Genomic DNA, 25,209 nt, shown 5'->3' with positions numbered 1-25,209 from the left:
AAGGTTTGTGCAACAAAGGAAACCATCAACAGAAGAATGAAAAGACAATCTACGGAATGGGAAAAAACTCTTGCAAACCATCTGACTGACAAGGTGTTAATATCCAAAATGTACAAACAGCTCATACAACTCAATATACATAAAAAAAAGTCCAAAAATCAGCAGAAAACCTAAATTGATATTTTTCCAAAGAAAATACACAGATGGGAAACAGGCACATGAAAAGGTGTTCAACATTGTTAATTATTAGAGAAAAGCAAATCAAAACCACAATGAGGTATCACCTCAGGTTAGCTATCACTGAAAAGCCTGTAAATAATAAATGATGGAGAGGGTGCAGAGAAAAAGGAACCCTAATATACTGTTAACAGGGATGCAAATTTGTGCAACCACTATGGAAAACAGTATGGAGGTTCTGTAAAAAACTAAAAATAGAGCTACCACGTGATCCAGCAATCCCACTCCTGAGCATATGGATATATATCCAGAAAAAAACCTGAAAACTCGAATTTGAAATGATACAGGCACTCTAGTGTTCATAGCAGTACTATTTATAATAGCCAAGACATGGAAACAACCCAAGTTCCCATTAGTAAATGATCGACTTAAGAAGATGTGGCATAGGTAATTCCATTGTGGCTCAGTGGGTTAAGAACCCAACTAGTATCCACCAGGATGTGGGTCTGATCCCTGGCCTTGCTCAGTGGGTTAAGGATTCAGTATTGCTGCGAGTTGTGGCATAACTCACAGACTGGGCTTGGATCTGGCATTTCTGTGGCTGTGGTATAGGCTGGCAGCTTCAGCTCCGATTTGACCCCTAGCCTGGAAACTTCCATATGCTGCAGGTAAGGCTATAAAAAGAAAAAAAAAAGTAGATGTGGCATTTATATATATACCACATACATATGTATACAATAAAATATTACTCGGCCATAAAAAAGAATGAAATATTGCCATTTGCAGCAACATGGATAGACCTAAAGATCATTACATTTACTGAAGTAGGACAGAGAAAGGCAAATATATGATATTACTTACATGTGGAACCTGAAAAATAGCACAAATGAATCTATATACAAAATAGAAACAGATTCACAGACATAGAAAACAAACTTATGGTTATCAAGGGGGAGAGGGGTGGGAGAATGGACAATTTAGGAGATTGATAGGCAACATGGATTTCCTGTATAGCACAAGGAATTATATTCAATATCTTGTAATAACTTAAAATGAATATAATCAGAAAAATATAACTGAATCACTATGGTGTACACATGAAACTAACACAATATTGTGAACCACCTATACTTTAATAAACTACAATATTGTGAACCACTTATACTTTAATAAAAAAGTACTTTGAACTGAATGAAAGTGAAAATATAACATATCAAAATTTGTGGAGTGCCACTAAAAACTGTAGTTATGAGAAATTTTATTGTTCTAAATTCTTATACTAGAAAAGTTTTCAAATCAATTCTCACCTTCCGTCTTGAGAAACCAGAAAAAGAAAAGCAAACGAAAACTAAACTAGGCACAAGAAAGGTAATACAGATTATAATGGAAATTAATGAATAGAAAACAAAGCCAAAAAATTAGAGAAAAATCAATTAAATGAAACACTGTTTTTTTGAGAAGCTTACAAAGTTGATAACACATGGGCAAGATTTACCAGGAAAAAGGAGAGGATACATATAACCATTATCAACAATAAGAAATGTGATATCACTAGAGACTCCATAGATACTAAAAAGATAATAAGGGAATATTAGGTACAACTTCATGACAATAAATCTTACAACTCAGATAAAATGAACAAATTCCGTGACATACACAAACTATACAAGTTCACTCAAGAAGAAATAGATAACAGGTTATGCTAATGTCTACTTTAAAAGAAAAAAATTTGTAGGTAAAAACCTTCTCAAAATAACTCCAGGCCCAGATGGCTTCACTGATGAATTCCATAAAACATTTAAGGAAAAAATGATATTACTTCTGCACAAACACTTCTAGAAAGTGAAAGAGGACAGAATATATCCCAACTCATTCTATGATGTGAGCATTACCCTGATAACAAAGCAGATAAAGACATTACTGGAAAAGAAAACTATAGGCTAATGCTCTTTTTTGTCTTTTGTCTTTTTAGGGCCTTACCTGTGGCATATGAAGGTTACCAGGCTACGGGTTGAATGGGAGCTGTAGTTGCTGGCTTACACTATGGCCACAGCAATGTGGGATCTGAACAGCATCTGTGACCTATACCACAGCTCACAGCAACGCCAGAACCTTAACCCACTGAGCAAGGCCATGGATCGAACCTGCATCCTCATGCATACTAGTCAGGTTCATTAATCACTGAGCCACAATGGGAACTCCTCTCCTTCTCTCTTGAACTCAGGATGGATGAAAAAAAAAAAAAAGATTCTAAATCCATCTGAATGATTTGCCAATAATAAAAAAGTTTCTTGAATAATTGAATTATCTTTATTGGTAAGGATTACATAGTTTTGTTTTCTCTGGCATCTTTGAAGAATTAACATTCCTTGTTTGGTTCCCTAGGAAGTTATATTGATTCTTTTTAACTGACCAGAACATGAAACAGTTATATTTTAAAAACTGCTTAAGATTTTAGGTGAGATCATGGCTCTGACAACAGATTGGAACTTTCTTTCCTACTAATTTATTATTCTTATCCCAGCAGAAGATATTGAACAGTTCAAATAGAATATGTACCTGGATCTAGATTGGCCTACTTCTTCAAGAATCATAGAAAAGTGCTTCCAAACTTTCTCGGTGTGTAATGAATGTTCGTTGAGTTTCCTTGAATCACCAAACAAAGACAGGAAATAATCCTCCCCTTCTCCAATCACAGCTGGCTCAGGAGTAGGGACTGACAGAGTCTGTTTCTTTGGAATTTTGAAGGTGTTGCCTCCTGTCAAAGAAATCAAAGAAGCAAACAACAGAGAGAGAGAGAGGGAGAGAGAGAGAAGTAAATAAAAGATATTAAAAGAACCCAAAGCTGCTATCTTTACTCTTTGCTTCTACAAATGATATTCTTTTGTATTACTGTCACAAACTCAATGAGGATAATTAAAAGCTTTAAATCAATACCTATAAAGTAACCAGTGTTTACTTTTAGTGACACTCAATTCTAGAGATTATTTTAGTTATCTTAAACTATCAATTATATCATCAGATCATCAGTAATAATTACAATTTAACTGATTAAGTTGTACTAGAAGCATCATAAGTTTTTGAGTAGGCAGAACATTTGAATCTCACAAATTTGAATATGTAATATATAAACACAACTTTATTCTATTTTATATTAGCTTTTTTCTCCAAATTATTACTCATAAAATCTCAAATGGTTTGCATTTTGCCAGGTAAAGATGTAAATTTCCTCTAATCAATTAGAATCTTACTAGAAAGATAAAGTAGGAGTTCCTGCTGTGGAGCAATGGGATCAGAGGTGTCTTGGGAGCACTGGGTCACGGGTTTGACCACTGGCCTGGCAAAGTGGGTTAAGGATCCAGCACTGCTGCAGCTGCAGCTTAGGTCATGACTGTAGCTCGGATCTTACTCCTGACCCAGGGCGGCCAAAAATAAAAATAAAAATAAAGTATTATTAATCAGATTCTTAATCTTAATCAGATTCTAGTATCTCCTTGGAAATTTACTTTTTAAAATTCTCACTACTAAGATACAAACACAAAAGGTAGGTCTCATGATTTCTCATAGAAAGAATCGTGTTGGATAAATCTAATGACGTGTCCGCAAAGAAAGAGTAACAGGGCAGAGAGGCATCATGATGAAGGAGATAAAGCGATGTGTCTTGGATTTAGGCGGACCTGCAATTGTATCCCAGCTCTTTCATTTACTAAGCCAACTGATTTAAACTTTCCTATTTTCAGTTTCCCTGAACATAAAATAAGGATAACACAACCTTATGTAAGGCAATGTGAGGATTAAAGATAATGGAGGTAAATGTCTAGCACAATATCTGGCATTTAGCAGGTATTGAACAAATGATAGCTATTATTATAGCACAGGGGTTTTGGTTAATGTGATCCTGGGTCCAAAAATCATCTCAGGATTAAGACAATCCAGAGTGTGCTTTATCTTCTTGAATCTTTAACAAAGCCAAAGCAAGGTGAAAGGTGGAAAAAAATAAACAGTTCCTAAAGAAGATTCCTCAGTGTTTTATTTAAAAGAAATGTTTGGAATTAAATTAACTTATTCCAATTCAAGTGAGTATTTGCTTAATCCTTAAATTCCTTTGGGGAAAGAAAATATATAGCATCCTTTTTAATAGCTCATCCTGAGGGATGAAAATCTTTGTATTTTAAAAGGAGACATCTTGATTTGATCAACAGTTCCACTTGTTATTTCATCTAGAGGAACAGATGGAAATGAACCAAATGCTACAAGTCTCAGCAGACCTAGACGTCCATCTCCAGAGTGAGAATCTATAGTAACTGAAGGGGAAGATTTTATTCCAGCACAACTCTCATCTTGCAAGGGAAGCCACCATATTTGCTTTTTTTCTTCCAATACTAGGCACTTTCACAGTTTAACCCAACTATAGAATATGTGACATGATGATACAGTGCCAAAAGATGACAAATATTACCCTCCTACGTATAAAATTTGTTTTTAACTTTTAAGCATATAGATTTTTGGTCATTGCTAAAGGTCAGGGTGAACTTAGGAGGCTTCTTTGAAAAACTTATCTTAGCCAAACAATGAAGCATAGGGAATATGACAATAATAGCAATAGGTCAAAATTCTATAAAACACTGTGCAAAAAGGCTTAGGAAAATATCAGAAACAAAATGAAATATAGAAAAGATGCAGCCAGGCTGTAAATGTCCGCAGAATGATAGAGGAAAATTAAGACATCGGGTAGTCATGGATGTATTTGTGCTAACAATTTTGAAATTTGTTAGTTGACTGGAAATACAGACCCCACATGTAGCCTCTTCTATGAGAGGGTACTTATAGATACGTCAGGTTATTTTTGTTTGTTTGTTTTTTGTTTTTGTCTTTTTAGAGCCGTACCTGAGGCATATAGAGGTTCCCAGGCTAGGGATCCAATCGGAGCTGTAGCTGGTGGCCTACACCACAGCCACAACAACACAGGATCCAAGCCGCATCTGTGACCTATACCACAGCTCATGGCAACACTGGATCCTTAACCCACTGAGGGAGGCCAGGGGTCAAACCCACCTCCTCAAGGATACTAGTTGGGTTTGTTAACCACTGAGCCACGATGGGAACTCCCCAGATTTACAACTAATTTTATTGAGCATGCCTACTATATGCTAGGTGATTTTCGTGAATATCTTATTTAATCCTTAGGATAGCTCTGTGGAGTTGATATTTTTAATTCCCATTTTGTAGTTGTAGAAAATGGGACTCAGAGATATTAAACACCTTACTACTGTCTCACTTTGTAGGGACTAGAAAGTTGGTTTGAACCTAACTTCTCGGTTTCCAAGGACAGTGGAATTTTCAGCAAACCATGATAACATGCCCTTCAAAGTTCCCTAAATGTTCACATTCTATAGTGTGAGCACTGCTAAGTGCATTCTTGGCAACTGTCAAAACTTTGCTATATTCATTTTTCTCTCCTCCAAATTCTTCAGTGTTTTTCCCTTTTTTTCTCTACCATTTTATTACCCACTTTATATTTCTTCTTTCTTTTATTCGTCTTTCCTTACTTAACCCACAGACTCCTAACGGCACAATATACGCAAGACATTGTTTAATCTTTCTTGGATAGTTCAGAGGAAGGGCAGTTAATGCTATACATTAGAATTTTTAACTATCTAGCAATTCTAGAGCATCTAAGCAGTCAACCTATGAACCACTGTGATTAACTCAAGATATTTTAACTATAGAGATGATATATTTGTTTTGTTTTGTTTTGTTTTTTGCTTTTTAGGGCTGCACCTGCAGCATATGGAAATTCCCAGGCTACAGCCACAGTAGGATCCGAGCCATGCTGTGACCTACAGCATCGCTCACGGCAACACCAGATCATAACCTACTGAGCAGGGCCAGGGATTGAACCCTGAACCTCATGGATACTAGTCAGGTTCACTACTCCTGAGCTGCAATAGGAACTCCTGAGATGATGTATTTGGCCACATATATTTATGTGACCTGAATATGACTCCAGTGCTAGAATCAATGGTGAGCCTAGTCAAGTTACTCTGTACATGACATTAAGAAATTAGTATTACTGGAGACAACAAAACATCATTCTAGCTTCTAGGACATAAAGACTCTATTGAACGCTATGCTTTAAAAATAGTCTAAAAAATTAGTACATGTTTTGCTTACCCAAGCTGTTTTCTGATTGGGAATGGATCACTAAAGCAGGTTTAAGAGGCTTTGGTCCAATTGTTGATATAGTTACTCCACTAACCTTAGGGCTAGATACATAGCAACTGAGAAGTATTTCATTTGATAATGACCGTGACCGTGGCAGTGTTGTGGTATCTGAATCTGTCGATATTGGAACAAAATATACCAAAGATCGCCATGCCTTTGGGAGATTATCATGTGTGTCTTCTATGCTGTGTACAAAGATTTGTATAAATAAAGACAGTGAGAAAGTCAAAATGATAGATTACAAACACAAAAAATATGAACTGTCATTATTACCCAGTTTTGCTTTTCAAGGATAGTATGCATTTAACACAAGCACAAGAACATTTTATATTTCCAGTTTTAACAATCTAAATAAAATGCTTCAGTGTCATGTCATACCTTTTTCCTTTTCTCTACTGAAAAATCAATTAGCTCCTACTTCAGATGGTTGTGCGAAAGTGTAAAAGCAGAAAGAATAAAAATTACTACAATTCCAATAGCTAGAAATTTTACCCTTTCCTTCTAGGCTTTTTATTTTTTATTAAAAATATTTTTAATTGAAGTATAATTGTTTTACACTATCATGTTAGTTTCAGGTATACAACATAGCAATTCAATATTTTTTCCCCCCAGGCTTTTTTTAAATGCATTTTTTCACTCAGAATTGAGACTCTATAAACCATTTACATCCCACTTTTATCACTTGTTATAGTTCTTTCTTCCATTAACATGAAAAATATGATTATAATTTGTTTAATACATCGTTTACCATACTTTTTCCCTTTAATTTCTCCAGCTGTTTAATTATTTTCCTATATTTATCGATTCTAGAGTTAATATTTGTTTTCAAATACACTGTATAAATTAATAACTATAAATAGTGTACACATGTATGTGTGTGAACTTGAGTACGTGTGTGGAGGTTGAAGGGAATAGCAGAGAAGAGAGCAAAGAAAAACTTACTTTCCAGATATTATTTTTGTAAGTAAATCTTGCTATGAACAAACGTTTTCTTTTCTTTTGTTTTTATAAATATAAAAGTATTTAACTAGTGTAAAATCACTTAAATCAAGTCTCTAAACTATAGTACGGCTATTTTACATGTGAAACAACATTCTGATGAAGTCGCTCATGAAAAGATTTATGACAACTGCATTTTCTGAGTCTTGTTGAGGCCCTTCTCGGTAACCTCAAAGCGATCTGTGTGTGTGAATGTGTGTGTTTAATGCTTGAGTTGTGAACAAAGTTCTGGGGTCTAACCCTTTAGCTCTGTGAAAAACCAGATACCTGACCAGCCCAAGCAATCCCCTTGCTGGGAGTCACCTGTCTATCCATCATAAGTCAGGAGCTAAGTATTTTGCTCTATGCACTGTCTGTTTTGATCTCTTTTTTTTCCCGGAGTTCCTATAAAATTATTTTAACTGGTCTTCTGTTTGTTTGTTTTTGTTATTTTCCAAATGTCTCCGAAAGGGAACAAGCACCTGAAGCTTCCTAATCTGCCATCTTGCTGATGTTGGTCTTAATTTTTGTTTACCAAGAGATATTCTCAATTGTTTTGTTATATAATTTGTAAGTTCCTTCATCATAAATATTATATCCGGAGACCTTTATACTCAAAAATCAGACTTCTCTAAATGTACCTCTCAGAAGCACATATACCTCAGGCAATTTAAAAAAAATAATTAAATGGCAATGGCTTTGAAAACTGCATTATCCCAGTACCTAGCAAACTCGAGCACAAGCCATTCTGCTAACTTCACAACCATTTATCTTTGTCAAAAAAACTCCAGCTCACGAAGACACACCCTTGAGTATGACTGTGACGGTAATGGAAAGGAGACCACAGAGGTCTACTGTCAAACTGCGAATATTCCATCTCTGCCTAAACTGAGGCAGGACTGTATGCCATAATTTTTTCCTTGACACTGCCTAGAATAAGCAGGAAAAGGATCTTTCTCTTTCAAAGTTCCTTACATCTGGGTTTCATTACAGACAACTGGCTATATCTTTTCAGCATATTCATTTTATAAGCTCGAATTTTTTTTTTCCTACAGTAAAACAACAGCACTTCCAAATGCTTTTACTTCCACAAAAGATCCCCAACAAGCCTTTGCAAATGTTGTGAACAAAGAAATCTGGCCCAGGGCCACAGGGGGTTCTTTTTCCTGTAGTTGAATAAGAAGTTTCTAATAGTTGCCCACACCTTTGAAGAGATGAACCATTTCAGGAGGAGATGTGGTGATGCAGCCCATTGTCTCAACTCTGTACTCAAGAACCTATTAGACTCCTTTTGGAAAATGAGAGCTTTTTCAGATTTTCTTCCCAGGGCTTAGCTAACTTTCTTTTTCCCTTGTGGAATTTTCCAAGCCTCTACTTGGTATTTCCTTCCCTCCCTCTGTAATTGATTAGCACTAAACCAGAGGCAGTTATAAAAGTTCAATACCAGCATTTCAATGTTATTTCAATGCTGCATTGATAATACTGACAACAATTATTTCTCAGTGACCTCTAAGAACAAATATTTTTAAAATGGACTTGAACTGAGCAGTAAACACAGGTCATCTAGGTGCAAAGTAACTTTAGCTTTAAATTGTGTATATTCAGTATTTGATATCATTTTTTTTTGGAAAACACTGGCAAACCAATGCTAATGCTTTAGTTGATAGAATGATTTATATTAGCAGTAAAAAGCAAGAGCTGTAGTTTTTATTTAACTTCCTCACAGACATTTGCAAAACCAAAATTCTCTAGCAGTTCTCTGTCCCCAAATTAGTAAAGTAGTTTTAAAGAAACCATTTGCCAATTACCTTAATGTGTTGGATATGAGCTTTGGAATCTCAACCAGGTCTGATAAGAGGGGGATCTGCCTAAGAGAATTTTTGTATTATTCAAGGACTAAACCTTATAAAACAGTAGTTGGGGAAACTTGCCATATGTTATCATTAATTACTTTTAGGAAGTTTGTAGAATTGATTCTAGTTCTAACTATTTCATAAGCTGTTTTGAAAAAAGAGGTCAAATACTCCCTCCTTATCCTCTAAAACTCAGGCCCTCCCTCCTCTCCTGTCATTTATGCCTTTCTTACTGTGCTTGATTCTCCATTTTATCTTCCAGCTCATGAACTTCATTCTTCAAGGCCTCTGAAACTTCCTGAATGGCTTGTGTGTCTTTCATTTTGTCTAGAAGAGAAGTCTTGCCTCTTTTCTGGGAAAACAAACCATGACATTAGGCAATAAATAGAGCTGAGCTTCAAGGCAGCTCTCCTTTTTCAAGTTACCTCACTCATGAGTTCATGATCAGAGTTCATGATCTCTTTACCAAGCTCGTGCCAAAATCAGGATTCTAATGTGAATATGTTAAGTAATGACATAGCTAGCTAGCACTGATATTGGCTATGAATATTAAACAAATCAAGATGGAAGTGTGTAACCTTCATTGGAAGCAACTCAAGAGGCAGGGTGGGGACCCGGCAAAGCTACCTTTATGATCACAACTTTCACATCTGGCTGACACTGCCTGTTAGAACACTATGAGGCAGTGTCTCCATAGTTACAGTGTTCCAGTCTCTGAACAATTATTATGTTAATGCCGTACCTGCTTAGCAGTTGGTACACATCAAATAACATAACTGGCTTTTAGGAGAGTCATGTACATCTCCTACCAGATAAACTTTGCCATCAACATGTTTGATATCCTATTTTGGATTTCTGAAGGTCAAGGCTAGTAAGTAACAACTTGGGGAGTTAAATCATTTTTTTTGTTGTTGTTCTGTTTATTTGTTTTGTTTGGCACATGGAAACAGGCAGCAGGAACAGAAAACTTTTACACTTTTAAGGCCTAAATAACCTATTAGTAGAAATAATGAAATCAAAGACAGACGTTCTAAATTCTTCCTCTAGTTCTACCAGCAGTATGATTTAAAAGAAATCATTTAATTCAGATTCTATCTTGAGTAAAAGATCCACACTTAATATATCATGATAATACTGGCATGGGAATAAAATTACCACCCATGGAAGTATATGATTGGGAGTTCCATTGTGGCTCAGTGGTAACAAACCCAACTAGGATCCATGAAGATACAGGTTTGATTCCTGGTCTCATTCAGTGGGTAGAGGATCTGGCTCTGCCCTGAACTGTGCTGTAGGTCACAGACTTGCCTCAGATCCTGCATTGCTGTGGCTGTGGTGTAGGACGGCAGCTGTACCTCCACCTGTTCAAACCCTAGCCTGGGAACTTCCATATGCTGTGGGTATGGCCCTAAAAAGCAAAAACAAAACAAAACAAAACAACAACAACAACAACAACCCCCCCCCAAAAAAAACCCACACACACAAAAAAGGACAATGAAGAAAATAACTTTTAATAAAAGAAAAAGACAAGAAGTATATCATAGAATGAGACAAGTAAGCTATAGGAGAGTAAACATTTGACTATATTTTCTCCATTTTAGAGATAAAGTGAAATTCCTTATCAGCATTATAAACTGATTATGTATATATAGCATAAAGATATTTATACATTTATGCTTATGCTTAGAAAATAATTAAAAATGGATTATTTCTTGCTAGTCTTCCAGTTTCCCCAACTTCACCTGTCCAGATGCTCTCCTAGCTGTTAAAAATTTCTATACTTGAACTAGAAATATTATTAGCACTATGATTATCCTTATGACCTCATTTGTTTTATCCGAGTGCCTATTCAATCTTCCTGCATAGTTTGGAGAAACATAATTCTCCCAACAGAGAAAATTTAAAAAACTTTAAAATTGTGAATGTTTCAATAGTTATTTTCCACACAGGACATTTTACTTATTTCCCTTCCCCAAATTAGAGCGTATATACAATTAAAATCAATTTTCTCTTTCGCTGCTTCTCAAACTAAGACAGAGGTCTTCAACCACAGATGGAGTGAACCACAGGGGAAAGTTTGTAAATCTGAGGGGACATTAATGATATTTGTAAAGATTTGGTGGGGTGCTGCTGGCATTTAGCAGACAGGATCCAGAAATGCAAGACTTTCTGCAATGTGGCAGATAATCCTAATTGGCAAAGAATTTTCCCATGTCCACATAACTTGCCAGACACTCATGTAGATGAAAAATAGTTTATAATTACCAGAGCCTAAAGCCTAGCTCCATAATACATATCAATGCAATATATTTTGTACACTTTTAATTTTTACCAAATTTTCCAGGAAGTAAATAACTATTATTTACATTAAGACCGTTTATTGGCTCATTCAGAAATTTTCAGAGTTGTTCATCAGTTTGGAAAAATTACATCAACAGCAATACCACATGGTGTATTCTCGTGGATGATATAACTTATCTGACACAATGATAACAGTAGCGACAATAACAAAATCAACCTGAATCTGATGAATCCTTTCACTTACATGAAATATTGAGAAGAAAGGCACCTTAACTAATAGATCAAAAGATTTAAAAGACACTCTTTGTAATTTGTGGATGTAATTTATATAATAATTCAAACTGTGAAAAATGCAAAAGATATTGTAAATTTAAGACACTAGATATTTAATGATATTAAGGAATACCTTAAATATTTAAGGTGTACTATGGTGTTATGATTTTTTAAAAATATTCCTTAATGTTCAGAGGTACATACTGAAATATTTATAGATAAAATGATATGATATCTAGATTTGCTTCAAAATAATACAGAAGTTAGGGAGTGGATGGAGTTGTGGATGAAGAAGATGGGTTGTGACTTGTAATTGCTAAAGTTAGCTAATAGGCACATGAAGGTTCATTATATGTTATGGTTGTTTTTTGTATAAATGTTTGAAATTCTCATCTGGGTATGTATAGACTCTACACAGTGATAACATCATCATGGTGGCTGTCTAATTCAGGAAGGAGAGTCAAGCTAGAGCTGAGTGTAGGGGGGAAGCAGAAACAGTAAGTTTATGAGGCTCTCTAACCACAGTTCTGGAAGATGGAATTTCCCCATTTTCCCAAATGAGCAGGTGGAAGTTCAGAGAGATGAATACCTCTTCCAAGGTTATATGGCTAATATACAGCAGAGTCAGGATTTGTCTCACATGCATTTGTTACAAAGCCCCCTTCACTGTACTCACTGTTTATCTCCTCTAATTCCTCTGCAGTATCTTCCTAACCCCTTCCATAGTAACTGCCTAAGCACTTACGTACTCTTGAATCAGCTTTGTCCTGATTTTTCTCTCTACTCTGATCTCATATCACTCTCTCCCAGCCTCTGGATTCTGTCGTTTCCCTTTGGCCTTATCTCCTATTGGGAAAACAGAATTTTTCATGAGAAATTGAAGCACCCTAAGAGTAGATATAGGACAAAACAGGATGATGAAAACTGAGTTTTATACTGTGAGCTTTTACCTTAATTAACAAAAAAATTAGAAGTGGCAAAGTACCATACTCAGGTATTTAAAAAAAAACAGACAAAACATATGTACATAATTTTTCAAAAGTTGAAAAATACAAATAATTAACTATGCATTCTTGTACTTGGTCTTCACATATGGAGAACATTTACACAGTAGGGGCTTTATTAAACCAGTAATATAAATAAAATATCCTGTGTGAATAAAGGTTGTATATTTTAAAGAGAATTTTCTTCTCTCAGACCATGGGTGGAAATTTCCAAGTTTAGTAATATGCAGTTCAAGATTAAAATTTAAAACATGACATGTTCCACTATCTGAGATTCAAAGATTTGGTATATGTAGGAATTCAGTTTCACATTTATACCCATATTATAGTATCAATTTCTATTGTAAAGCATCTTGCTAATCTAAAAATATACTGTATTGCTTCATTTCCTTCACACAGATCCACCTGTAAATAACACAGCCTTGAACGCAGAAGCTATTATTTCACCTTGACCTCAGGGTCAGGTTGAGATCCTAGTGGAAGTGCTCACATAGAGGATAAAGGACCACTTGTTGGGAGGTTCAAGTTTCAGATCGTTTGCTCAATACCTTCATGCTTTTCCCAATCACAAAATTCTATTGCCAAACAACACTAAGATTTCATATATGCATATGTAATACTAAATGTCAAATAATGGTTTGAATCATCAGACATTCATATCATTTTCAGCAATGGTTCATAAATAACTGCACAGTGGCTTCACACACAGGGTATATATATATTGAAGCTTAGCCTTTATCCATGAATCACCATGAATCATTTCTTTCTTTCTTTTCTTTCTTTCTTTCTTTCTTTCTTTCTTTCTTTCTTTCTTTCTTTCTTTCTTTCTTTCTTTCTTTCTTTCTTTCTTTCTTTCCTTCTTCTTTCTTTCTTTCTTTCTTTCTTTCTTTCTTTCTTTCTTTCTTCTTTCTTTCTCTTTCTTTCTTTCTTCTTCTTTCTTTTTTCTTTCTTTCTTTCTTTCTTTCTCTTTCTTTCTCTTTCTTTCTTTCTTTCTTTCTTTCTTTCTTTCTTTCTTTCTTTCTTTCTCCTCTCTTCCTCTCTCTTTCCTCCGTTCCTCCTTTCCTTCCTTCCTTCCTTCCTTCCTTCCTTCCTTCCTTCCTTCCTTTCCTTCCTTCCTTCCCTTCCTCCCTCCCTCCCTCCTTCCCTTTCCTTCTTTCTTTCTTTACCCACACCTGCAGCATATGGAGGTTCCCAGGCTAGGGGTCGAATCAGAGCTGTAGCTGCTGGCCTACGCCAGAGCCACAGCAATGCCAGATCTGACCTGAGTCTGTGGGATACATCATAGCTCATAGCAATGCTGGATCCTTAATGCACTGAGCGAGGCCAGGGATTGAACCTGTGTCCTCATGGATGCTAGTCAGATTTGTTTCAACTGAGCCACTACGGGAACTCCCCATGAATCATTTCTATCTATGTTCTTTAGAGGGATAAAATAACTTATTCTAAGACAGAACATCTCAGACTTGTTCAGAAGGCAGAGACCCAGAACATATGATCCTATTTGCAGAAGCCCCATAACAGTAGATATAAGACAAAATATTTCTTGGAAAATATTTTTAAAATAAAAATTAATAGATTTTTACTTTATACACTACTTTTATATATTTCTACTAGCAAAAAAGAAATCTACTTTACATTATTTGTATACCCATGTAAACTCACAACCACCAGCTCACATGTCTTAAAACAAAATAAAACACCTAACAAACTGCTGAGCCAAAAACAAATCATTGGTTTTGAGTTTTCCTATTGATATGAATTTGCAATTTCATTTTCTTCTGTCATCTATTGGCAACCTTTAGCAGAAAAGTGGTGTCTGGAGCCAAAGACTTGTACAAAAATATTGGAGAAATATTTGAATTGAGAACATGCTATCCATCAAATTTTTTTCCTTTGCAAACAGGGTAAAGGCAATCATTATTCAATATTACAGTTGAATGTTCCCTCTCTATAGCTTATGGAACATTAGTGTCCCATGGGAACACTGTGTGAGAAGCAGTGGATTAAAGGAGTACGAAAGAGAGTTATTAGAAATCTGAATATGAGCCCTGCCCATGGCGTCAGGCACAAATATAATACTGAATGGAGTCTGGCCAAGCTCAATGTGGAAGCACACCACGGCAAGGCAGGATTTCAACCCTGCCTCCCTGGTTAGGGCACACATGTAACAGATTTGATGAGTGGAAACTACCGTTAGCCTTATTCATTATTTATGATGGCAATAGGTGGCAATGAGGGATACAGTTCATTAAACGTAGATTAATTATTCTTGAGAAATCCCATACTACCATCTACGTAAATGAAACTTCTTTCATTATTCTCCTAACAGTTTGAAGTATAAGCAAATTTAAGTTGGCACATTAAATTTAAGTTCTTTAGCAGCTTTTCTCCTCATGTGCAGATGAGAGAAGAGAAATTGAGAGGCTTCTAAGGATACTAGGGATCCCAAAGTTTGAGTTACGGCTTTTACAAGAGAAGGACACCTCTAACCTTCACTAGGAAGAGAAAAGAAACTACTTGGGTGGGTAATACTGTATCTGAAATTAACCTCTGTCATTTGTTTGAGACCCTGAGGGTTAGAAAGAGGTAAGAAACCACACATCTGAGATGGAATGAGAAAATTCATGCAGTGTTAGAAAACAGAACTTAAAGACCTTCAGCCACAAGTAGATTAGTCTGCAGAAGAAGAAAGAAATGCTTGATTCTTCTTCTTCTTCTTCTTCTTCTTTTTTTGGCTGCCCAGTGGCATATGCAATTCCTGGGCCAGGAATCAGATCTGAGACGCAGCCTAAGCCATAGCAGCAGCAGTTCCGGATCCTTAACCCAATGTGCCAGGCCAGGGATCAAACCTGCGTACCAGCCTTCTGAAGTTGCCGCTGATCCCGCTGCACCACAGCAAGAGCTCCCGGACATTTTCATATGCTTGAAATTTTCTTCGGTTGTTCTGTTATTACTAGTTTTGTTGTTATTGTTCTATGTTCATGCTTGTTTCTCCCTTAATTTCCTGAGTAAATGCTTTTATGTTCAGAGCCATAACAATGGTGAATACTACTACTACTATTAGCTATCTTTTATCATATGCTTTCTACTCATGTTAAGGACTCTGTATATTATTTCCTTTCATCCTTTTAGGGATGTATTATTAGCCATCTTTCACAGATGGGGAAACTGATGCTTATAGCAATCAGGTGATTGCCCAGAGTCACATAGATATGAAGTGGCAGAACCAGGTCCATGGTTCAGGTCTTCCTGACTTTAGAGGTTGTGTTCTTCATCATTACACTCCATCATTCCCTGACAAATATTGAGCACCACTGTTTACAAGACAATTGGACAGATACTCTATAATAACATAAATTGATGACAGACATGTTCCTTGATCTTCTGGAATTTATCTATTGATGGGACAGTAGTAACTGTGAATATGAAAAAATACAATGTGTGATAGAATGTGATAAATATCAAAGGCTAGTTCTGTCAAAATTTAAAAGAACTCAGGGAAGAATTGGTATGTTTGCTCTTGTGGTTAGGAAAGACTCCATAGAAGAGGTGAGATATGAATAGACCTCAAAGGATAGGTAGGATTTCTGAAGGCAGAGAACAGGAAGAAAGGCAGGCAGGCAGGCAGGCATTTATTAACTTACTATTTTGGTGCATTCACTCACCAAATATATGTTAATTGTCTGTTGTGACAAGACAGTGTTGAATGTACTTTTCTGGCAAGCATCAAAATCCAGGGGTAGACATGATGTAGGCACTTTATACCTGAGGCAAAGAGATGGCCTGGGTGTACAGTGCTAGGTAGAGTCAGACAGATCAGGTAGAGCCTTAAACCCAGGCCAAGCAGTAGAATACATTCTCAGTATGCATTATGTAGCCATTTATTTATTCCTAATGGTTCAATAATTAGATTAAGTATGGGACACTTCAGAAGTTTCTTATATCTATTTATATATAATTATATGTGTGCTTTCTTTGATTTATAGAGTTCTTTATTCCAGATCAAATTTGCTGGATTTATGTATTAAAAACATATTCTCTCAGATTGTAATTTGTCTCGGGCATGAGTAGAGTTTCTTAATTTTAATGAAGTCCAATCTTTCTTTCTTCTTTTCTTCCTTCCTTCCTTTTTCTTTCTTTCTCTCTCTCTCCCTTTTTCCTTCCTTCCTTCCTTCTTTCCACACCATGGCATATGGAAGTTCCCAAACTATGCCACACCTCTGGCAACACAGGATCATTTAACCCACTGTGCCCAGGATCAAACCCTCACCTCCACAGTGACCTAAGCTGCTGTGATCATATTCTTAACACACTTTTCCACAACAGAACTCCCTCAATCTTTTTTGCTTATTGATGTTTGTGTTCTGTTTAAGAAATGTCCTGAAAATATTTGACTATTTTTGCTCCTAGAAATTTTACTTTTTGGAGTTCCCACTGTGGCACAACAGGATCAGTGGCATCTTGGGAGCACTGGAACACAGATTTGATCCCTGGCCTGTCACAGTGTGTCAAGGATCTGGTGTTGCTGCAGCCACAGCTTAGGCTGCAACTATAGCTTGAATCTGATCCCAGGCCTTGGAACTCCATATGCCATGGGGTGGCCAAAAAAGAAAAAAAAAAGAAAAAGAAATTATACTTTTAAAAATCTTTCATATTTATTATCCATATTAAATTAATTTTTTTGTATAGTACGCAGAAAGATTAAAGCTTTAGTTCTTTTTTTTTTCATGATTTTCAGTAGACCCTGCACTATTTACTGAAAAGATTATTTCTCCCACTGAAAGACAATAGTACCTTAGTTGTAAACCATGTGGCAATATGTGTTTGGGTCTTTATTTTGTTCTAATAGTTTATTTGTGTATCTTTGTCCCATTACCACATGGTTTTAATTTATAGTATAGTATAGGTCTTTCAAATTTGCTTTTTTTTTTTCAATATTATCATGACTATTCCAGGCTCTTTGCTTTCCATGTGAATTTTTAGAATCATCTTGTCAATTAAAAAAATACCAGCTTAGATTTTGTTTGGGATTGTACTGACTCTACAGATCAATTTGGAAAGAATGGATTACTTGTAATATCCCTTTCTGGTAATGTTCTTGTCAGGTTTTGGTATGAAGATTTATACTGGTCTCTGAAATAAAAGCAAAAATAAACAAATGGAACCTAAGTAAACTTAAAATCTTTTGGACAGCAAAGTAAATCATCAACAAAACAAAAATACAACCCACAGAATGGGAGAAAATGTTCACAAATGACAACCAATAAGGGTTAATGTCCATAATATGTAAATTACTCACACAAATCAATATTTAAAAACAACACAGGAGTTCCCGTCATGGCGCAGTGGTTAATGAATCCGACTAGGAACCATGAGGTTGCGGGTTCGGTCCCTGCCCTTGCTCAGTGGGTTAACGATCCGGCGTTGCCGTGAGCTGTGGTGTAGGTTGCAGACGCGGCTCGGATCCCGCGTTGCTGTGGCTCTGGCGTAGGCCGGTGGCTACAGCTCCGATTCAACCCCTAGCCTGGGAACCTCCATATGCCGCAGAAGCGGCCCAAGAAATAGCAACAACAACAACAACAACAAAAAAGACAAAAGACAAAAAAAACAAAAAAACCACAATTAAAAATGGGCAGAAGACTAGAATAGACATTTTACAAAGAACATACAGGGGTGGCTAATAGACAGACGAAAAGACGCTCAACATTGTTAATTATTAGAGAAATGCAAATCAAAACTACAATGAGATATTGCCTCATATCTACAAGAATGACTGACACCAAAGATTTTACAAATAACAAATGTTGGCAAGGATGTGAAGAAAAAGGAATGCCTGTACACTGTTGGTGGGAATGTAAACTGGTGCAGTCGCTCTGGAAAATGGTACAGAGGGTCCTCAAAAAACTAAAAATAGAACTACCATGTGATCCAGCAATTCCATTCCTGGGTATATATATGGAAAAAATGAAAACACTTGTTTGCAACTATACATGCACCCCAATGTTCATAGCAGCACTATTTATAATACCCAAGATATAGAAGCAACTCAAGTGTCCATCAACAGATGGATAAAAATGTAGTATGTACACACACACACACACACACACACACACACACACACACACACTGGAATATTAGCCATAAAAATTGAAATTCTGTCATTTGCAGTAACATGGATATATTTAAGTTCTTTTGAACTTAAGTCCTTTGAAATGTATTAAGTTTACCGCATGGCCAGCATATGATTCATTTTTGTAAATTTTTTTATTTATTTTTGAAAAGAGTACATAGTGCAAATTTGCTGAGTGTAGTGTTTCATTGTGTCTAATGTCTAGACATAATGTAATGTAATGTCTCAATCAGATTAATTGAAATAATTATATTACTTAAACCATTTTTATTCTTATTGATTTTTTTCTAAATTATAAAAATTACTGAGAGGAGTATGTGAAAATTCACCACTTACCACTTTTTCCATATTTTTTCTGTATTTTACATCCCCATCAACAGTGCACAAGGATTCCCTTTTCCCTACACCTTCACCAACACTTGTTATTGCTTGTCTTTTTGTTAAAAGACATCCTAACGGGTATGAGGTGGTATCTCATTGTGGTTTGATTTGGATTTCTCTGATGACTAGTGATGTTGAGCACCTTTCATACACCTGTTGGCTATCTGCATGTGTTCTTTGGGAAAACGTTTATTTAGGTATTTGCTCATTTTTTAAAACAGGAGTATTGTTATTATTTTTTTGCTATGAGTTGTGTAAGTTCCTTATATCTGCTACTTCGGCCTGTTTTCGGGCACCTTATTTATTTGTCCTATAAATATTTATTAGGTCCATTTGGTCCAATGCTTCATTCAAGGCCTGAATTTCCTTATTGATTTTCTGTCTGGATGATCTGTCCATTGTTGTAAGTGGGGTGTTAAAATTCCCCCACTATTATTATGTTATTGTTGATTTGTCCTTTTAAGGTTGTTAGCAGTTTGCCTTATATATTGTGGTGAACCTATGTTGGGTGTGTAGATATTTAAAATTGTTATATCTTCTTGGATTGATCCTTTGATCATTAGGTAGTGACCTTCCTTGTCCCTTAAAATATTCTTCATTTTAAAGTCGATTTTGTCTGTTATGAGTATTGCTACTCCAACTTTCTTTCGATTCCCGTTTGCATGGAATATTCCATCCTCTCACTTTCAATTTGTATGTGTCCCTATAAGTGAAGTGGGTCTCTTGAAGACAGCATATATATGGGTCTTGTTTTTGTATCCAGTCAGCCAGTCTATGTCTTTTGGTTGGGGCATTTAGTCCATTAACATTTAAGGTAATTATTGATATGTATGTTCTTAGTGCCATTTTATTAATTGCTTTGGATTTGTTTTTGTTCCTCTTTTTTCCTCCCTTCTTTTGTTCTCTCCTCTTCTGGTTTGATGACTATCTTTAGTGTTGTATTTTATTTGATTTTTCTTATTTGTGTATCAATGATAGATTTTTGGTTTGTAGTTATTCTGAAGTTTTGATATGAGTCTATATATATATATGAGATTGTTTTTAAGTTGTTGGTCTCTTAAATGGCAAGTGTATCTCCAGTGTCCTGCATCTGTACCCTTCTATTCTCATGATTTCTGATTTTGATGGCATAATTGTGCATGGATGATTTCGTATCTTTACTGTATATATACCTTTACTGGTAAGCCCTGTCATTTGCAGTATTTTTGTTTCCTGTTGTGGCCTATTCTTTTCTTCCTAGAGAAGTTCCTTTAGTATGTGTTGTAAAGCTGGTTTAGTGTTGCTGAATTCTCTTAGCTTTTGCTTATCTGCGAAGGTTTTGATTTCTCCTTCAAATCTGAATGAGAGCCTTGCTGGGTAAAGTAATCTTGGTTGGAGGTTTATTCCTTTCATCACGTGAAGCATATCATGCCACTTCCTTCTGGCCTGCAGTTTCTGCTGAAAAATCTGCCAATAACCTTAGCGGGGTTCCCTTGTATGTTACTGGTTTCTTTTCCCTAGCTGCTTTCAAGATATTCTCTTTGTCTTTAGTCTTGGTCAATTTGATTAGTATGTGTCTTGGGGTATTCCTCCTTGGGTTTATTTTATATGGTACTCTTTGTGCTTCTTGGATTTGAGTGAGTAGTTCCTTTCCCATGTTAGGGAAGTTTTTGGCTATTATCTCTTGGAATATTTTTTCTGTCCCCCTTTCTCTCTTTCTTCTGGCATACCTGTAATATGGATGTTGGTGCATTTAACATTGTCCCAGAGTTCTCTGAGACACTCTTCATTTGTTTTCAATCTTTTTTCTCTTTTCTGTTATGTATCCTTAATTTCCAGTAAACTGTCCTCCACCTCCTGATTCATTCTTCTGTGTCCTGTATTCTGCTGTTGGCTGCTTCTAATGAATTTTTATTTCAGTTATTGTATTTTGCATCTCTTCTTGCCTGAGGTTTATATCTTGCATCTCTTTGCTCAGTGTTTCCTGTAAATTATCCATCTTTGCCTCCAGCTTATTTCCAATGTCTTGATCATCTTCAGCATCATCAGTCTAAGGTCTTTTTCCTGGAGGCTGAGAATCTCCTGACCACTTAGCTGTTTTTCTGGGGGTTTTTCTTTCTCCCTCATCTGAGTCATACTTCTCTGCCTTTTCATTTTTATAGGTTTTTGGTGTGGTGATCTTTTTGCAGATAATAGAGTTGTAGCCTCTCTTACTTCTGGTGTCTGCCTCGCTTGTGGCTGAGGTTGGTATGGGGGCTTGCTGTAGGCTTCCTGATGGGAGGGACTGATGCTTGCCCACTGACAGGTGGAACTGATTCCTATCCCTCTGGTGGGCGAGGCTTTGTCTCTTGGTGAGATTAGAGGCAGTTGTGTGCCTGGGGTGTCTTTAGGCAGCCTGTGTACTGATGGGTGGGGCTGTGAGCCCACCTGGATTGTTGTTTGGCCTGGGGCTTCTCAGCACTGATGCATGGGGCCAGATTTTCCCAAAATGGCCACCTCCAGAGAAAGGCACACAGATGAGTATTTCCAAGAGCTTTTTGATTTGATTGCCCCACAACAAACCACATTCACCCCTGTTTTCCCAGGAGGTCCTCCAAGAACTGCGGTCAGGTTTGACCCAGATTCCTATGGAGACTTTGCTTTGCCCTGGGACCCAGTGCACATGAAAGTCTGTGTGCGCCTTTGAAGGATGGGGTCTCCGTTCCCCCCAGTCCTGTGGAGCTCCTGCACACAAGCCCCACTGGCCTTCAATGCCAGATGCTCTGGGGGCTCTTTCTCCCAGTGCCAGATCCCCATATGCAGAAGTTTGGTGTGGGGCTCAGAACTCTCACTCCTGTAGGTGAGTCTCTGAATCAGTTAGCTTCCAGTCTGTGGGGCTTCCCACCTGGGAGGTATGGGGTTCCTTATATTGTGTAAGTGCCCCTCCTACCTCTTGATGTGGCCTCCTCTTTGTCTTCTGGAGTAGGATATCTTTTTCAGTTTCTGGTCCATTTGGTTGAGGATTGCTCAGCATTTGGTTGTAAATTTTGTTGTTTTTAGGAGAGAGGTTGAGCTCCAGTCCTTCCTATTCCACCATCTTAATCCCATCTCCTAACTTGAGGTATTTTTTTTTCCATTTTTTTTTACTCAAATGAATTTATCACATCTGTAGTTGTATAATGATCATAACAATCTGATTTCACAGGATTTCCATCCCACAGCCCAGGCACATCCCCCCACCCCCCAAACTGTCTCCTCCGGAGACCATAAGTTTTTCAATGTCTGTGAGTCATAATCTGTTCTGCAAAGAAGTTCCATCTGTCCTTTTTTCAGATTCCACATGTCAGTGAAAGCATTTAATGTTGATGTCTCATTGTATGGCTGACTTCACTTAGCATGATAGTTTCTAGGTCCATCCATGTTGCAAAAAATGCTGGTATTTTGTTCTTTTTAATGGCTGAGTAATAGTCCATTGTGTATATGTACCACATCTTCTGGATCCACTCCTCTGTCGATGGACATTTAGGTTGTTTCCATGTCTTGGCTATTGTAAATAGTGCTGCAATGAACACTGGAGTACGTGCGTCTTTGCGAGTCATGGTTTTCTCTGGATAGATGCCCGGGAGTGGGATTGCTGGATCAAATGGTAGTTCTATGTTTAGTTTTCTGAGGAATCTCCATACTGCTCTCCACAGTGGTTGCACCAATTTACAATCTTGAGGTATTTTTTAATTTCCTTCTTCATTTCCTCATTGACACATTGGTTTTTTAGTAGCATGTGGTTTAGTCTCCATGTAGTTAGTTTTTTCTCATTTCTTTCCCTGTGGTTGATTTCTAGTTTCATGCCATTGTGGTCAGAGAAGATACCTGAAGTTATTTCTATACTCTTAAATTTGTTGAGGTTAGCTTTGTGCCCCAGTATGTGATGGATCCTTGAGAATGTTCCATGTGCACATAAGAAAAATATATATCCTGATTTTTTTTGGCTGTAACACCCTGAAAATGTTGATCAAGTCTAACTCTTCTATTGTTTTCTTTAGGATCTCTGTTGCCTTATTGATTTTCTGTCTAGAAGATCTGTCCATTGATGAGAGTGGGGTGTTAAAGTCTCCTAGTATGATTGTATTCCCATCAATTTCTCCTTTTTATGTCTGTTAGTATTTTTTGTAGGTATCTGGGTGCTCCTATACTAGGGGCATACATATTGATGATTGCAGTAGCCTCTTCTTGTATGGATCCTTTAACCATTAAATAGTGTCCTTCTTTGTATTTCTCTCTGGGCTTCATTTTGAAGTCTATATTGTCTGATATGAATATTGCAACTTCTGCTTTCTTGTCTTGTCCTTTGGCATGAAATATTTTTTCCCATCCCCTCACTTTCAATCTATATGTGTCCTTTGCCCTAAAGTGAGTCTCTTGTAGATAGCAGATTGTAGGTTTTTGCTTTATTATCCAATCTGCTACTCCATGTCTTTTGATTGGAGCATTCAGTCCATTGACATTTAAGGTAATTATTGACAGATATGTATTTATTGCCATTTTAAACCTTGTTTTCCATTTGATTCTATATTTCTTTCTTCCTTTTTTGGGGGTGGTAGTGGATGATTTCCATTTCTTTTATGCTTGAGTACTTTTCTTTTTAGTTTTTGTGAATGTAATGTTTGGTTTTGATTTGTGGTTGTCCCATTTTTTAAGAATGTTAACCCCTTCCTGTATCTGCTTGCTTTAGCCTCATAGTCATATAGGCTCAAACACATTATTAAAATTAAAAAAAACTATATTTTCTTACTTTCTTCCCCACATTTTATGATTTTGAAGTCCTTTTTTTAACATCTTTATTTTTGTCCTTTTGCTGTTCCTCAAGTTTATCTTCACTTTTACAGAGTTTTTTTTTTTTCCTCTTTTAGACCTGTATACTGGCTTATTTAAGTGATTGCTTAATAACTATGATTTCATCCATCCTATTTCTTCTTGCCTTTTTTTTTTTAATTTAGAGAAGCCCTGTCAGTATTTATTTTAGAATGGGTTTAGTACTGTACTCTTTTAGCTTTTGTTTGTTGGAGAGATTCTTTATTCCCCCTTCTATTTAAATGATATTCTTGCTGGATAGAGTATTCTAGGTTGCAAATTCTTTTCTTTCAGCAGTTTAAATACACCTTGCCACTCCTTTCTGGCCTGTAGTGTTTCTGTAGAGAAATCAGCTGATAGCCTTATGGGGTTCCCTTATAATTAATGCTTTGCTTTTCTCTTGTTGCCTTTAGAATCCTCTCTTTATTTTTAACTTTTGCCATTTTTATTATAATATGTCTTGGTGTGGTCCTATTTGGGTTCAACTTGTTTGGAGCCCTCTATGCTTCCTATATCTCAATTAGAGTTTCCTTTAGATTTGGAAAGTTTTTAGACATAATTTCTTCAAATATATTTTCAATCCCCTCTTCTTTTTCTTCTCCTTCTAGAATCCCTCTTATGTGTAGATTGGCCTGCCTTATATTATCCCATAGATCTCTTATATTGCTTTCATGTTTTTTCATTTGGTTTTCCGTCTGCTGTCCTGATGGGGTGATTTCCATTATTATATTTTCTAGGTAACTAATTTGTTCCTCTGCATTATTCTTTCTGCTCTTTAGTGTCTTTACCTCAGTTTGTGTCTCTGCAAATGAATTTTATAATTTTTCTATGTTCCTTCTTATATTTTCTAGTTCCTTTCTAAAGGAATCTGCATTACTGTTCATATTGACTCTTAATTCCTTGATATTCAGCCTTAATTCCTTCAGTATTTTCACTACCTCCCTTTGGAACTCGGTGTCTGTCTGACTGCAGAGATCTGTTTTATTGTCTGCTGTTTCAGGTGAATTCTCCTGTTCTTTATAACTGGGAATGTTTCCTGAGCTTCTTCACCCTGCTTATGTTTTTCTTTTTCTGTGAGTTT

General features: G+C 36.4%; 1 protein-coding gene across 3 annotated transcripts in view; it reads right to left on the bottom strand.

The window, feature by feature from the left end:
• The window catches only part of LMNTD1 (lamin tail domain containing 1), a 542,046-nt gene that overhangs the window by 144,197 nt on the left and 372,640 nt on the right, over positions 1-25,209 (bottom strand). For 2 of the 3 annotated variants that reach the window (XM_047787354.1, XM_047787355.1), the window contains exons 5-7: positions 9,467-9,585; positions 6,352-6,587; positions 2,737-2,935 (exon numbers count right to left, since the gene is read on the bottom strand). In XM_047787354.1, coding sequence (XP_047643310.1) covers positions 2,737-2,935; positions 6,352-6,587; positions 9,467-9,585 — 554 coding nt within the window. The remainder of the gene's footprint in view (positions 1-2,736; positions 2,936-6,351; positions 6,588-9,466; positions 9,586-25,209) is intronic. The other variant, XR_007135862.1, reaches the window with a different exon arrangement.

The sequence above is a fragment of the Phacochoerus africanus genome, chromosome 7, assembly GCF_016906955.1.
Source record: "Phacochoerus africanus isolate WHEZ1 chromosome 7, ROS_Pafr_v1, whole genome shotgun sequence".
NCBI classification, from domain to species: domain Eukaryota; kingdom Metazoa; phylum Chordata; class Mammalia; order Artiodactyla; family Suidae; genus Phacochoerus; species Phacochoerus africanus.
The sequence above is the reverse complement of the archived record's forward strand: the minus strand, read 5'-3'. Positions and strand labels throughout refer to the sequence as shown.